Source organism: Marmota flaviventris, chromosome 8, assembly GCF_047511675.1.
Source record: "Marmota flaviventris isolate mMarFla1 chromosome 8, mMarFla1.hap1, whole genome shotgun sequence".
NCBI classification, from domain to species: Eukaryota; Metazoa; Chordata; class Mammalia; order Rodentia; family Sciuridae; genus Marmota; species Marmota flaviventris.
In genome coordinates this window covers 132739281-132752778 of record NC_092505.1, presented here as the reverse complement: position 1 = coordinate 132752778, position 13498 = coordinate 132739281, and the positions used below count along the sequence as shown (strand labels likewise).

General features: G+C 34.3%; 1 protein-coding gene across 1 annotated transcript in view; it reads left to right on the top strand.

Annotated features, from left to right (window-relative positions):
* Positions 1-13498, top strand: part of Dock3 (dedicator of cytokinesis 3) — a 589868-nt gene that overhangs the window by 276718 nt on the left and 299652 nt on the right. Inside the window, exon 6 of the mRNA XM_071614941.1 lies at positions 9512-9596. Within this exon, the coding sequence (XP_071471042.1) occupies positions 9512-9596 (85 nt within the window). The remainder of the gene's footprint in view (positions 1-9511; positions 9597-13498) is intronic.

The following is a 13498-nucleotide window of genomic DNA, read 5'->3' as shown; positions in this document are numbered from 1 at the left end:
ACCCAGTGGCCCAGATCTACCCACTCCAACTTATGCAGGTCCCAGATCCAGGATGCAGCAGCATCCATTGAGGTACACCAGCAGGGTCTGGAAGCCCAACATCAAGGTGAGGTACTGACAATCTGTACAAGTACTACAAAAATATAGGGAAGAAACTGTAATATCTCAGATCCACATGCAAGAAAGGAAGACACATAGACAACATGAAAAAACAATGGAGGAAAATGCTCCAAACAAACCAGAACACTATAATAACAGAACCTATGCACAGCGAAGTTGATGAAATGTCAGAGAAGGAGTTCAGAAGGTTCATAATTAAAATGATCTGTGAATTAAAGACCTAAATGAGCAAATACAAGCAAAAATTGATCACTCCAACAATGATATAAGAGAGCAAATACAGGTAGCAAAATATTACTTCAATAGAGAGAGAGACCCTGAAAAAAAAACAAAACAGAACTCCTTGAAATGAAGGATACAATAAATAAAATTTTAAAAAACTCAATAGAAAGCATAACTAACAGACTAGATCACTTGGAAGAAAGAACGTCAGATAATTAAGACAAAGTTTACAATCTGGAAAATAAAGTTGACCACACAGAGAAGAAAGTTAGAAACCATGAACAGAACATCCAAGAATTACGGAACAGCGTCAAAAGACCAAAATCTAAGAGTTATTGGGATACAGGAAGGCACAGAGTTTCAAACCAAAGGAATGTACAATCTCTTCAATGAGATAATATCAGAAAATTTCCCAAGCATGAAGAATGAATTGGAAAACCAAATACAAGAGGCTTACAGGATACCAAATGTACAAAATTACAACAGATCTACACCAAGGCACATTATAATGAAAATACCTAGCATACAGAATAAGGACAGAATCTTAAAAGCCGCAAGAGAGAGGAATCAGATCACATATAGGGGGAGACCTATTTGTATCTCAGCAGATTTTTCAACCCAGACCCTCAAAGCCAGGAGATCATGGAACAACATATACCAAGCTCTGAAAGAAAATGGATGCCAACCAAGAATCTTATATCCAGAAAAACTAAGTTTTAGATTGATGATAAAATAAAAACCTTCCATGATAAACAAAAGTTAAAAGAATTTACAACTAGAAAGCCTGAACTACAGAACATCCTCAGCAAAGTATTCCAAGAAGAGGAAATAACCCTGAATGCTAATGTCCTAAACTCACCAATCAAAAGACATAGGCTAGCTGACTGTATATAAAAAAAAGACCCAATAATATGCTGTTTCCAAGAGACTCATCTCATAGGAAAAGACATCCACAGACTGAAGGTGAAGGGTTGGGAAAATTCATACCACTCACATGACTTGCGGAAGCAAGCAGGGGTTTCCATCTTTATATCAAATAAAGTAAACTTCAAACTAAAGTCAATCAAAAAGGATAAAGAAGGACTCTACATACTGCTCAAGGGAACCATACACCAACAGGACTTAACAATTATAAATATGTATGCCCCAAACAATGGAGCACTTATGTTCATCAAACAAACCCTTCTCAAGTTCAAGAGTCAAAAAGACCACAACACAATAATTTTGGGCGACTTTAACACACGTCTTTTATCACTAGATAGATCTTACAAACAAAAGCTGAACAAAGAAACTATAGAACTCAATAATAAAATCAATAACTTAGACTTAAGTGACATATATAGAATATACCAATGTTCAATGAGAGAATATACTTTCTTCTTAGCAGCACATGGATCCTTCTCTAAAATAGACCATATACTATGCCACAGAGCAAATCCTAGCAAATATAAAAAAGTAGAGATTCTACCCTGCATTCTAAGAGACCATAATGGAATTAAATTATAAATCAATGATAAAAGAAAAATTAAAATCCACTCCAATATCTGGAGATTAAATAATATGCTACTGAATGAATAATGGGTTTCAGAAGACATCAAGGTGGAGATTAAAAAGTTTTTAGAGGTAAATGAGAACACAGATTCAACATTCTGAAATCTCTGGGACACTATGAAAGCAGTTCTAAGAGGAAGTTCATTGCATGGAGTTCATTCCTTGAAAGAAGAAAAAATCAACAAATAAATAACACTACATCTCAAAGTCCTAGAAAAAGGAGAACAAATCAACACCAAAAGCAGCAGAAGACAGGAAATAATTAAAATCAGAGCTGAAATCAATGAAATTGAAACAAAAGAAACAATTGAAAAAATTGACAGAACAAAAAGTTGGTTCTTTGAAAAAAATAAACAAAATATACAGACCCTTAGCCATGCTAACAAAGAGAAGGAGAGAGAAAAATCACTAACATACATAATGAAAAAGGAACTATCACTACAGACCCTATAGAAATACAGAAGATAATTAGAAATTATTTTGAAAACCTGTACTCCAATAAAATAGAAAATATTGAAGGCATTGACAAATTTCTAGAGTCATATAATTTGCCCAAACTGAATCAGGATGACATACAGAATTTAAAAAGATCAATTTCAAGCAATTAATTAGAATATGCCATCAGAAGCCTACCAACTAAGAAAAGCCCAGGACCAAATGGGTACACAGCGAGTTCTACAAGACCTTTAAAGAAGAACTAATACCAGTACTCTCCAATTCATTTCAGGAAATAGAAAAAGATGCAGCACTTCCAGACTCATTCTATGAGGCCAACATCACTCTGATTCCAAAACCAAGCAAAGATACATCAAAAAAAGAAAACTTCAGACCAATATTGGTAATGAACATAGATGCAAAAATTCTCAAAAAGATCATGCACCACAATCAAGTAAGTTTCATCCCAGGGATGCAAGGTTGGTTCAACATATGGAAATCAATAAATGTAATTCATCACATCAATAGGCTGAAAAATAAGAATCATGATCATCTCAATAGACGCAGAAAAAGCATTTGACAAAATACAGCACCCTTTCATGTTCAAAACACTAGAAAAACTAAGGATAACAGGAACATAGCTTAATGTCATAAAGGCTATCTACACTAAGCCTCAGACCAACATCCTTCTAAATGGAGAAAAACTGAAGGCATTCCCTCTAAAAACTGGAAAAAGACAGGGATGCCCTCTTTCACCACTTTTATTTAACATAGTTCTTGAAATACTGGCCAGAGCAATTAGACACATGAAAGAAATTAAAGGGATACATATAGGAAAAGAACTCAAATTGGCACTTTTTGCAGATGATATGATTCTATACCAGGAAGACCCTAAAAGTTCCACCAGAAAACTTCTAGAACTAGTAAATGAATTCATCAAAGTAGCAGGATCAACACCCAAAAATCAAAGGCATTTCTGTATATCAGTGACAAATCCTTCAAAAGGGAAATGAGGGAAACTATCCCATTCTCAATAGCCTCAAAAAAAAAAAAAAACCTTGGGAATCAACTCAACAAAAGAGGAGAAAGATCTATATAATGAAAATTACAGAACCCTAAAGAAAGAAATCAAAGAAGACCTTAGAAGATGGTAGATCTCCCTTGCTCTTGATAGGCAGAATTAATATTATCAAAATGACCATACTTCCAAAATCACTATACAGACTTAATGAAATTCCAATCAAAATTCCAGTGACATTTCTCATAGAAATAGAAAAAGCAATCCTGAAATCCATCTGGAAAAATAAAAGACCCAGAATAAAGCAATCTGTAGCAGGAAGAGTGAAGCAGGTGGCATCACTATACCAAACCTTAAACCTATACTATAGAGCAACAGTAACAAAAACAGCATGGTATTGGCATCAAAACAGACTGGTAGACCAATGGTACATGATAGAGGACACAGAGACTAACCCACAAAATTCAATTATATTAGACAAAGGTGCCAAAAACATGCATTGGAGAAAAGATATCCTCTTCAACAAATGTTGCTGGAAAAACTGGAAATCCATATGCAACAAAATGAGATTAAACCCCTATCTCTCACCATGCACAAAACTCAAAATGGATCAAGGATTTAGGAATACAACCAGAGACCCTACATTTAATAGAAGAAAAAGTAGGCCCTAATCTCCATCACGTGGGATTAGATCCTAGCTTCCTAAGAGTCGTGGAGCACAGGAATTAAAATCAAGAATCAATAAATGGGATGGACTCAAGCTAAAAAGTTTTTTCTTAGCAAAAGAAACAATCTGTGAGGTGAATAGAGAGCCTACATCTTGGGAGCAAATTTTTACCCCTCACACATCAGATAGAGCACTAATCACTAGGGTATATAAAGAACTCAAAAAAGCTAGACACCAAAAAAAATCCAGTCAATAAGTGGGCCAAGGACCTGAAGAGACACTTCTCAGAAAATGATGTACAATCATTCAACAAACACATGAAAAAATGTTTATCACCACTAGCAATTATAGAAATGCAAATTAAAACCACTCTAAGATTTCCTCTCACTCCAGTCAGAATGGAAGCCATTATGACGACAAACAACAAAAAGTGTTGACAAGGATGTGGATAAAAAGGTACACTCATACACTGCTGGTGGGACTGCAAATTGGTGCAGCCAATATGGAAAGCAGTATGGAGATTTCTTAGAAAACTAGCCAATCCCTAAAAAACAAATGCCAAATGTCTTCTTTGATATAAGGAGAGTAACCAAGAACAGAGTAGGGATGAAGAGCAGGAGAAGAAGATTAACATTAAACAGGGATGAGAGGTGGGAGGGAAAGGGAGGGAGAAGGGAAATTGCATGGAAATGGAAGGAGACCCTCAGGGTTATACAAAAGTACATACAAGAGGAAGTGAGGGGAAAGGGAAAAATAATACAAGGGGGAGAAATGAATGACAGTAGAGGGGGTAGAGAGAGAAGAGGGGAGGGGAGGGGAGGGGAGGGGGGATAGTAGAGGATAGGAAAGGCAGCAGAACACAACAGACACTAGTATGGCAATATGTAAATCAATGGATGTGTAACTGATGTGATTCTGCAATCTGTATATGGGGTAAAAATGGGAGTTCATAACCCACTTGAATCAAAGTGTGAAATATGATATATCAAGAAACATGTAATGTTTTGAACAACCAACAATAAAAAAATTAAAATAAAATTTAAAAAAAGAGAAAATTGGGAATGGAACCACCATTTGACCCAGCTATCCATCTCCTCAGTCTATACCCAAAGGACTTAAAAACAGCATACTACATGGACACAGCCACATCAATGTTTATAGCAGCACAATTCACAATAGCTAAACTGTGGAGCCAACCTAAATGTCCTTCAGTGGATGGATGGATAAAAAATGTGGCATATATACACAATGGAATTTTACTCAGCAATAAAAGAGAAAAAAATCATGGCATTTGCAGGTAAATGGATGGTGTTGGAGAAGATAATGCTAAGTGGTTATCCAATCCCAAAAACCCAAATGCTGAATGTTTTCTTTGATATAAGGATCCTGATTCATAGTGGGATAGGGAGCGGGAGCATGGGAGGAATAGATGAACTCTAGATAGGGCAGAAGAGTGGGAGGGGAAGGGATGGGGCATGGGGTAATTAATGATGGTTGAGTGTGATGTTCATTATTATCCAAAGTACATGTATGAGGACACGAATTGGTGTGAATATACTATGTATACAACCAGAGATATGAAAAATTGTGCTGTATGTGTATAATAAGAATTGTAATACATTCTGCTATTATATATAAATTTTAAAATGAAAAAATAAATAAATTTTTAAAAATAATCTCTTTACTTTAAGCCATATTTTGGTTCATGGTATAAAACACAGTGGTAATAATTATAACAGCAGTTGTATTTCCCAATGCCAGGCACTGAGTTTTACCCAAATTAGTCCTTGCACCAGCCTTGGTAATTGATCAGATAGTGTGGCTTGGTGGAAGAGCCCATGCCCATGATTACTTTGTTTCTCTGCCTCCTTTTGCTATAGAAGGCAATTGATCATTCCCTGCATTTATTGTTCACTATTCTTGGAATAAAGAATATTCTGGTCACTATCTCATAGGAATTAAGAGCCAGGAACCTCTTTTTCAGGGTAATGAACATGGATTGCTTCTCAGTATGCAACATCTATGCCTTCTTCCAAGTAGGATAGTTACCATCTTGATTTTTGCAAGCTACTCTTCCTTCATTGCAGATATTAGTAGAAGGAATTGTGTCTTCAGTTTTTACCAGATTACCCATTAATCATTCTCTTATTTATAAAGATAGTAAGATCAAGAAATTGAAAGGTACCGTGCCCATTACTTTTAAGAGAGGGAAAGCACTCTGCTCTCAGGGGAGAAACCATGATGAATAAGAATATTTGTTTTGACTCAAAACTACTGTACTCTCTGCATCCAGCACTGTTGGTCTGGTATGTTGTAAGACCTTAGAAAGTATCTGTGATATGGGTGGATGTGCATATGTGTAGGAAATTGACTGGAAAAGTAATCTAAGAGGATCATAATGCTAAGACAGATTTTGTGTAGATTTTAGACAGGCCCATAATTGTGTGTGGTACACTATGACAGAGCACATACAGTCAATTCCAACCCTACTGACTTAAATGCCATCTAGAGTTTTTGTAAGTTGTTATGTCTAAAACATCTATTTTGATTTTGATTGAATCATTTGTTCACTTCTTTGTTTCTGAATTATATTATTTAGACTACTCCATATGCAGTTGGCCCTCCATATTTGCAGGTTTCATGGCTGTGGATTCCTTATTCATGGATTTAGCCATCTATGGTTGGAAAACCTTTTTTAAATCACAAATTGACTTTTTTCTTGTCATTATTCCATAAACAATACAATATAATGTCTGTTTAGCTAGCTTTTACACTATATTAGCTAGTATATGTAATATAGTAACGTTTTTTGTATACAGGTTTATCGTGTTAGGTTATATGCAAATACTGTTGTTGTGCCATTTTACACAAAGCACCTGAGTATCCTCAGATTTTGGTATTCATGCGAAGATCCTGGAACCAATCTCTCATGAATAACAAGGGACAACTATAAATTTGGGGACCACCAGTGGTTAACAAATATGTGTGAAAAGTTGTCCTTTTGTTTAGAAAAATTTAAATGGCATGCAATACAGATTTGGAAAACGTTTTAAAAGATCGATTTTATAATTTGTTTCCTAATACAAATATTAGTTTCAATTTAATGATCTTTACACTTGTGTTCACAATCATATAAAAGTATTTTAAATATGTAAGATCATACCTGCAAAATTGTCTTTATAATATAAATTGCTTTCTATGAGAAGCAAGGTAGAAAGGATGTGCTGTAGCTCTTTTTTGCTCTCCATGGACACTATTGCCTTTACTTGTGTTAGAACTCAAAAGCTTGAAATTGTTTCAGAGATATTAAATTAAGTATTAAAAGGTAATAGAATGAAGTCTTTCTTTGTTCTAAGAAGGCAGGATCTCAGTGGTAGAAAAATAAAACGCTTACATATTTAAGTGCATTAACTTCAATAATCAAATTCAACAGCATACCATTAAGCTGTAAACTATTGGGGTTAGAGTCAATAATAGTCTACCAATCTCATCAAACTGTGAGGGTTTATGTATGAGGAGGGGTGTCATTTAGTACACCCCACTTCCTTCTTAAAAACTCCAGGTTTTCTTTTAAAAGATAATGTAAATCACTCTTTAATGATACATGTTATATATTATATGTATTACACAACCCTTGCATAAAGATAATGGAAGTTATCCTGAGTTTTTTCTTTCTTTTTTTGGTACCAGGGATTGAATTCAGGGGCACTTGACCACTGAACCACATTTCCAGCCATTTTTTATGTTTTATTTAGAGATAGGATCAAACTGAGTTGCTTAGCACCTCACTGTTGCTGATGCTGGCTTTGAACTCACAATCCTCCTTCCTCAGCCTCTTGAGCTGCTGGGATTATAGGTGTGTGGCACCATGCCCAGCCCTGAACTTAATTCTTAATCATGATTGTCAGGCTTGGGATGTGGCTCAAGCAGTAACACACTCACCTGTCATGCGCGGGGTGCTGGGTTTGACCTCAGCACCACATACAAATAAAATAAAGATATTGTATCCATCGAAAACTGAAAAATAAATATTAAAACATTCTCTCTCTCTCTTTCTCTCTCTCTCTCTCTCTCTCTTTTTAAAAAAAATCATAGTAGTCATTTTAGCCTAGGCTATTAGTATGTTTGCTTCTACCTTCCTCATGTAGGTTTGATTTTCCATTTTTATTTTACTATCTTACTGCAATTTGTTTAATCTTTTCAGGTATTTTCCCTATAAGCAGGGTTCAGATTATAAATACATTAAATCTCATTTTAGACTGACTTTATTATATTTATTTACTTACTTATTTACTTAGTTACAATTCTGGGGATTGAACCCAGGGACTTTCACTTGGTAGGTAAGTGCTCTACCACTGACTTCCCAGACTGCCTTTATTTTAAATGGTGGGAGTTGTATGTACAGAAACTGCCTACAAATTAATTTTGTTAGCATATTCTAAAAATAGTTCATAATCTAATTAGAAAGAGAAATGTTTCTCTTTTCAAAGTCCCATGGAATACTTTTTCCAGACTCAAAAACTTATAACCCTTGTTTTGGAGTCAGGTGGTCACAGAGCATCTCTGAAACCCTGATCAGAGGAATAAATCTTCACCTCATTAAAAACATCTCTCAATCTCTCTCTCTCTCTCTCTCTCTCTCTCTCTCTCTCTCTCTCTCTCTCTCTCTCTCTCATCTAGTGTCTTAAGAAATTTAAGAGATCCACAAACCTCTAACTCCACTGAACTTCAGGTTTAGGACTATTATCCTAGAATTGTGAGAAAGAAGCTAACATCAATTGAACATAAATTATGTACCATGTTTGAAATCAAGTTCTGGCTGTGTCCAGAGTTATGTCCTCTACCATACAACCAACCAATAATTACCATTACTTCTTCCGGTCCTAAATTATATTTTATCTTCTAAATATTGTTGTCTTGAGTAGTAATGCTCCTTGGTTAAACTTCACATTAATATGATATTAGTGCTAATTCAGGCCTTTACCAATGTCAGTATTAATTAAATTGAAAATAAGATAAACTCAACCAAAATATACATATCTTTAAGAGATAATTTTTATGTGTTGATTTTGAATTCCAAATCTACTTGAGCCCTGAATAATTTTTTTCATCCTAATGAAAGTAATACATGACTGATGCTTAAGCATACTAGTAGGATGGGGGAGAAAGAAAAAATTAAACACGACAAATTAAACATATAAAAAAGCCATCCTTAATGAATTCAGGCACTTTTTTTATAAATGTGATACTGATTAGAACCTTTTTATCATCACAAGTGGAACTACTTGATGACTGGAATTTGTCAGCCTTAAAGTCCCTAGCCTCATTTATTTATTCAAAGGTGAACACAGTTAGATGATGCTGGATGAAGGCATGTCCCTGCTGGGGCAGTCTGAACCTCTGTCTACAACATCATGACAGATATAGGTTCCCAGGCATATAAAGAAAGATGAGTACTATAGACATAGAATGATAAGTATGGTCTTTTTCTTTACTAGGCATTTGGGCCTGGACCTGGTACCTCGGAAGGACTTTGAAGTTGTGGATTCAGACCAGATTAGTGTCTCAGATCTTTACAAGATGGTAAGAAATCTAAAATGGGATGGCTTGTTCCTGTATACCTCTTTTTTCTCCTTTATTTTCCCTGATTATTCTGTAAAACAATATTTCTAAACACTTTCCTTATTCTGACTGTACATATCATGCTTGGTTTACATATGGGAATACTATGTAGAGATGCTGGGCTTACTATACTATCTAGGGGTCACTTCTCTGTTGATTTTGCTCTTTGTTTTCTTTCAGCCTGCACTAGTTACTAACATTATGCTTCCTTTTCCCTTCTTAGGAATAAAGGTGGTTGAAACTGGAAAGAGCCAGTTATTAGTTAATGTGGTGATTTTTGAACCTGGAAATGATGTACCAATCTTTCCACAGGCAGAGACTGATAGATGCTTAGATGTCCAATAAAGATCTGTTGGGTTGAATGATGATCATGATTCAATTTGGTAGGCTGGATAAAAAGTAACTAAAAGAGAGATAGAACATTTAAAAGTGAAACAAATAGCAGAAATGTAAAGTGATAGTTAAGCTTAGATTAGGGGCCTGGGTATAACCTCACATTTTGAGTAGTATATTCAGTGAGTATATATTGATGATAATTAGAAGTTTTAGGATCTCTTTAAGAAATATAATGTTTTAGTGAACATAGATGATACCAAGTATTATGCCTGGTCAAGGACAAAAGGAAATTTGCCTAAATAATATACAAGTAACATATTTATTGCTTCTATATATTTACTTCTGTATATTTATTAACATGTACAAGCATTTGCTTTAACTGCTCTCTGCAACATAATAGGAGTGCAATGTAGAGATTAATGATGAACAAGATTTATCCCTTTCCTCAAGAATCTCATCATCTAGTGTTGGTTTCTAACCTTTTGTTTATCAGGAAGGATCAGATGATATTTTCTCCCATGATTATGCAAATATGAATTACATACAGTGTTTTACAATCAGTTATAGAGGAATTGATGGATAGATTTCCCAATGCTTGTTGCTGAAACCTGTTCATGGATTTCTCCCATTGAGAAACTGTACTCTAGTAGAATCAGTAGACCACAAACATGCATTTGCTGCATAGCGTAATTAAGATATACACTAATGCTATTAGAGATAGTGACTGATTTTCTAAGAGTATGAAAAAAGCAGGAAAAACACTTCAAAATGCCACAAAGCATAGGGAAATGGCAGTTCCAGGAAATATAATGATTTTTATAATTTTGGCATTAGATATTATAGTGAATGGGACATGAGGCAGTCCAACAAGGAAGCAAAAGCTTTGCATGTCCCAAATTAGACTTACTCCATTAGTCTGGCAGAACCGTGAGAGTAACATGATCAGATATGCATTCCTGATCATAAAATGGAAGCAAGGAGCAGTCATTAAAGCACAAAATCTTAATTTCAGTACTTTGGGCTAAAGCTGGCCTAGTCAAAATAGTAAGAAGTTATTGGATTCTGAATATATTTTGAAGTTAGAACTAATCAGAATTGTTGATAGATTGTATTGATATACATGTATAGAATTAAGAGAAAGGTCATAGAAGAGTGATTGCTGAGTTTTTGGTCTGCCCAACTAGATAATAGCGAATTATTTGAAACAATGTAGAAGAAGCAGGTTGGGAGTTGAGCAGTGGGAACAATAGTTCTAGATATATCTTTTTTCAAGTTCAAGATGCCTTTTAGTCATTCAAAAGCATGAATGAAAGTCTGTAGTTCCTGAGATAACTTTGACAGTTTTAGAGTCATCAGATTATATATATATATTTGAAGTGATAGGACTGGATAAAATGATCACTCATCTCCTTAAAGTTCTTTATACTGAAACCCATTGATCAAAAGACCCCACACAGCACTTCTAGATAGCTAAGCATCAACAAACAAAAACCTAAGTGAAAGTTAGCGACCCCAACAAATATCTGAAAGCATCTTGGAAGAAGCAGGCAGAAGAAATCAGTGATTGCTGTCTCTAGAGAAAAAGGAGGAAACAATGCAACAATGAAGCAGCTCCAGAAATTTAAAAATTAGATAACTGGAGTAATGTGGTATTAAGTTTAGAAGATAAAGAAAATCTTCCTGAAAACAGAACCACAACAAAATTAACAATAGGAGAAAAAATTTTTAAAAACTAGAGATACTATCTAGGACATCCAGTACATAAATAACAGAGTTTCAGAAAAAATAACAAAGATACAAAGAAAGAGAAAATTATGGAAGAAATCATATTAAAAATATTTCCAGAACATATATTTGAGTCTCCAGATTCAGAGACCAGTAGTATTTGGCATTTGATTCTAAATTTTCAGCTCACTAGAAATGGAGAGAGGAGTTAAAAGCTTCTAGAGTCATATACAAATTACTTGTTGAAAGGATAACACTTGGGGCTTCCTAATAGCAACATTAAAAACTGGAAAATATTAAAGCATTGTATGCAAAATTCTGAGGGGGAAAATTCAACCTAGTATTCTATATTTACTTAATTACATTATTAATCAAGTAGGAGAGTAGCCTAAAGAGAATTTCGTCATTCAGAGTTTCAAAACACCAACTACTTTTAACCCCTTTTCAGGAAAGTATTAAAGAATAAATTATTCCTTTAGAATGAAGGAGGAAAATACTAAAGAATAAATTATTCCTTTAGAATGAAGGAATAAATCAAAAAACTACTATATGTGTACCCTCAATGTTAGGGAATCTGATCCAGATGATGGGTACAAAGAATTCTGAGGTAAGCAGCAGAGGGAAGTCCTAGGATGACAGTTGTGTAATAGAGAATAACTACTGAGAATTGGTCCAGATTAAAGCAGAAAGGCAGAAGACAGCTAGGAAGAGTATCTCCAGGAGAACAACTTGGCTTCACAGATTATCTGACAATTTTCGCCATGTGCAAGATGCTGTCCCTAGACTTTTAGAATAATGGGGGACATAGAAAAAGGGCCTTCTTATCTGCAGGTTCCATGGTTGCAGATTCATTCAACCTTGACTCAAAAATACTTTGGAGAAAAATTATGTCTGTACTAACCATGTACAGACTATTTTTTCTTATCATCATTAATAATAATTTCTAAATAATAGTATAATCACTATTTATATAACTTTTAAATTGTATGAAATGTTTTAAGTAATAAGAGATGACAAAATATACAGAAGGATATTTGTAGGTTATATGCAAATAAAAGTTTATAAAAGGGACTTGAGTATCCATGGATTTTGATACCTGGGGGGGATCCTGGAGCCAATTCTGTGTGGATAATAAGAGATGACTATAATTTAAAACAAATAAGTATATCCAAGATGAAAATGGCAGAAGAAAAGAAATGTAATTGTACCACATGACTTTTCTCAGCAGAGAAAAATATTTAAGTTATAATAATATAAGTAATAGTTTAAGAGTTTTGAGATATTAAGAACATAGGTGAAGGGAAGGGGATATGCGCAAGAGTTAAAATCCTCAACTTCCATTATAAAAACCAATGTGTAATTCTAAAACTGGATAAAGAGAGATTGATATAAATATAACATTTAGAAAAATTTGATAAATTCTAGGAAAAAACAGTAAAGAGTTGAAAATACTTATCTCAAGGGAACAAGACAGGGTAAGCAGAGAACTGATAATTTTTATTGCAAGCCTTTAGAGTATTTAACTTTTTAAAATATGTGCTTTACTTTAGTAAATTGACATTTTAATAAAATATGTTCATTTATCAAAAAAGCCTAAAATCTAAACTAGATTGGAAGTTCTTCCAAAATGTGACACCTCCACAGTCTGCGATGATATTTGTTATTGTCAATGGGATGTTTTATACTAAAGTTAGCTGTTTTGTAAATTTCTGTAGATAGTATTAACTGAAAACTTACAACTAGTAAGTTCTGTAGTCATTTTAAGAGTTAGTCTAATAAATATACTTAAGAAGAATGACTTA